Below are 3,784 nucleotides of genomic sequence, written 5' to 3' on the forward strand. Positions count from 1 at the left end.
GGCTCACCGCAACCTCCGCCTCCTGGGTTCAGGCAATTCTCCCGCCTCAGCCTCCTGAGTAGCTGGGACTACAGGCACGCGCCACCATGCCCAGCTAATTTTTTGTAGTTTTAATAGAGACGGGGTTTCACCATATTGACCAGGATGGTCTTGATCTCTTGACCTCGTGATCCACCCGCCTCGGCCTCCCAAAGTGCTGGGATTACAGGCTTGAGCCACCGCGCCCGGCCTGGGTAATTTATTAATTGTCTCTCAGTTCTGCGTGCTGTACAGGACTCATAGGGGCTTAGCTTCCAATCATGGCAGAAGGCAAAGACATGACAGGAACTAGGAGCAAGAGAGTACGAGGGGGAAAGTGTTATATACACTTTTAAACAACCAGATCGTACGAGATGTTCTTTTCTTTTGTGAGGACAGTACCAAGGGAAGTGGTGCTGAACCGTTCATGAGAAATCCAATCCCGTGATCCAGTCACCTCCCACCAGGCCCCACCTCCAACATTGGGGATTACATTTCAACATGAGGTTTGTTCGGGACACAGATCCAAACCATATCAATACACCCCTGCCTCCCCCAGTCACATGTCCTCACATTTCAAAATACAATCATGATTTCCCAATAGTTTCCCAAAGTCTTATTTCCAGCATTAACTGAAAATTCTGAAGTCTCATCTGAGACAAGGCTAGTCCCTACTGCCTATTGAGCCTGTAAAATCAAAAACAAGTTAGTTACTTCCAAGATACAAGGAGGATATAGATATTGGGCAAATAACTCCCATTTCAAAAGGGAGACATTGGCCAAAAGAATGGGGCTACAGGTGGGTACGCAGGCTCACGCCTATAATCCCAGCATTTTGGGAGGCAAAAGCAGGAAGATCACCTGAGGTTAAGAGTTCGAGACCAGCCTGGCCAACATGGCAAAATCCTCTCTCTAGTAAAAATACAAAGATTGCTGGGCATGGTGGCTTATGCCTGTAATCCCAGCACTTTGGGAGGCCGAGGCAGGTGGATCATGAAGTTAAGAGTTCAAGACCAGCCTGGCCAACATAGTGAAACCCCATCTCTACTAAAAATACAAAAATTAGCTGGGTGTGGTGGTGCACGCCTGTAGTCCCAGCCACTTGGGAGGCTGAGGCAGGAGAATCACTCGAACCTGGGAGGCACAGGTTGCTGTGAGCTGAGACCATGCCGTTATACTCCAGCCTGGGTGAGAGTGAGACTCCTTCTCAAAAAAAAAATTAAAAAATTAGCTGGGCGTGGTGGTATGCGCCTGTAATCACAGCTACTCGGGAGGCTGAGGCAGGAGAATTGCTTGATCCCAGGAGGCAGAGGTTGCAGTGAGCCACCATCGCGCCCCTACACTCCAGCCCAGGTGACAGTGAGACACTGTCTCAAAAAAAAAAAAAGACACATTCACAAGGAGTGTTTGGTGAATAAGAAACTCTGTGGTCCACTTATTTTCTTTAAATTGAGTAATTTCACCTTAGTGTTAGATTATTTAAAAAATAAATAAGCCAAATAATTTACTTAATCATTTGGATTACTGGTTTGAAAGAACTGCAAAATTGTTTTTTTCTTCCCTTTTCAGGATGGTCTGCTTGTCCTTCATTATGGTCTTGTGGTTTCTCCTCTGAAGATAACTTGAAGATTCTAGGCATATTATGAGGGAAACAAAGGAGGCTTCTGTAGGACTGTATCTCACCAAAGATTTTAATGAAATGTAATTGCTACCACTTTGCTGTTTGAGACACAACTTACCTATTTTTAGCACCAAGAATTATAGCATTTATAAGTACAACTTGGAACGATGGAATGCATCTGTTACTAGAGACTGCATATAAAAAGCAGCTAAAACTCAGGGGAAATTTTTCAAAAATTGAATTTTAAAATTCCTTGTGATTTTAAATACTTCCTCATTGATTTTTGTTCCCCATCCTTGAGGTAATTGGTTAGTTTTCTTTGTTCAGCCATTTCAAGTTGGTAGTTGGGATGTCTGCTCTCTGGAATGGCATCAGTTGGGCAGTCATCCTTTTGGAAAAGAAGTGTGCTTTTGAATGGAAGATTCAAAGCCAGTCTTTGTTAAACTGCAGGGTGTACTCTCAGACAAAGACCAGAACTATTGGCCACTTTTGTGTGTTGCCAGCATATTTTGAACTTGTATCTTTTTAATACCAGCAACACTACAAAGAAGATGTTATTCACTTCAAAATGGATGAATTGTTATTCTGTGTGAAGAGACTCTGAGTTGATGGTCTGTGCCATAAGCTTTCAGTGTAGTAAAACTTCTTTAATATATCTTCCAACAAGGGATGCTTCTTTGTGACAATATTTTTATTTCTGACATTCATTTTATTTGGGTACATAGTGTGATTCTTGATACCTTGCAATTTTGTTGCTTCTGAAAGTAATAAAAAATTTTAGGAGGATTTGAGATGTTTACAGAATTACTTATTGATTGTTTTCTTATTAAGTTAGTTTAATGTTTATTTTCTCATTATTTTGTCACTGAAATAAAGAATAAGGGTGTTTGAGCTCACCTCCATGCAAAGACTTCAGTTTTAAACATGATTTTGCCTGAAATTAGCATTGTGATGCTTTCTAAAAGAAATATTTTATAAACCCTATTTCACAGGAGAATTTCCAAATCTGTGTAGAGACTACTACAGAATTGGAGAAGGATTGGCAATTCTTTATAAAGAATTTGTGAGTTGTATATAAATTTCTTCTAACATTTAATAAAAATTTATTTTAACCTATTTGGAAATGTTAGTGTTTACTGTGGATTTTAAAAATAATAATAATAATAATAACCAAGCCAGAGCTGGGTGCAGTGGCTCATGCCTATAATCCCAGCACTTTGGGAGGCTGAGGTGGGCGGATCACTTCAGGTCAGGAGTTCGAGACCAGCCTGGCAAACATGGTTAAGCCCCATCTCTACTAAAAATACAAAAATTAGCTGGGCATGGTGGCGGGCACCTGTAATCCCAGCTACTTGGGAAGCTGAGGCAGGAGAATTGCTTGAACCTGGGAGGCAGAGGTTGCAGTGAGCCAAGATTACACCATTGCATTCCAGCCTGGGAGACAGAGAAAGACTTCATCTCAAAAAAAAACCAGGCATGGTGGTACATGCCTGTATTCCCAGCTACTTAGGAGGATGAGGCAGGAGAATCACTTGGGCCCAGGAGACAGAGGTTGCAGTGAGCCGAGATCGTGCCACTGCACTCCAGCCTGGGTGACACAGCGAGTGAGACTCCATCTCAAAAAAAACTTAAAATGAGCTGAGTACAGTGGCTCAAGCCTGTAATCCCAGCACTTTGGGAGCCCGCGGTGGATGGATCATGAGCTCAGGAGTTTGAGATCAGCCTAGGCAACACAGCAAGATCCCATCTCTATGGAAAAAATAAATACAAAAACAAAAATTACCTGGGCATGGTAGTGCATGCCTGTAGTCCCAGCTACTCAGGAGGATCGATTGAGTCTGGGAGGTCAAGGCTTTGAGCTATGATCCTGCTACCACACTCCAGCAAGACCCTGTCTCAAAAAATAGTCTGATCTTTAGTAGCTGCTTAGAATGTGCCATTTGTAACAAGAGAGCTGACCAAGAGTTGAAGAGATGTTAATGTTTAAAGATTATTGTCAGGCCGGGCGCGGTGGCTCAAGCCTGTAATCCTAGCACTTTGGGAGGCCGAGGCGGGTGGATCACGAGGTCAAGAGATCGAGACCATCCTGGTCAACATGGTGAAACCCCGTCTCTACTAAAAATACAAAAAATAAGCTGGGCATGG

General features: G+C 42.8%; 1 protein-coding gene across 1 annotated transcript in view; it reads left to right on the forward strand.

Moving 5' to 3' along the window:
* Positions 1–2,755, forward strand: part of PCGF6 (polycomb group ring finger 6) — a 51,555-nt gene extending 48,800 nt beyond the window's left edge. Inside the window, exon 10 of the mRNA XM_017531073.2 lies at positions 1,588–2,755. Within this exon, the coding sequence (XP_017386562.1) occupies positions 1,588–1,644 (57 nt within the window). The 3' untranslated portion in view covers positions 1,645–2,755. The remainder of the gene's footprint in view (positions 1–1,587) is intronic.
* Positions 2,756–3,784: the final 1,029 nt, after the last annotated feature.

The sequence above is a fragment of the Cebus imitator genome, unplaced genomic scaffold (assembly GCF_001604975.1).
Source record: "Cebus imitator isolate Cc_AM_T3 unplaced genomic scaffold, Cebus_imitator-1.0 Scaffold71, whole genome shotgun sequence".
NCBI classification, from domain to species: domain Eukaryota; kingdom Metazoa; phylum Chordata; class Mammalia; order Primates; family Cebidae; genus Cebus; species Cebus imitator.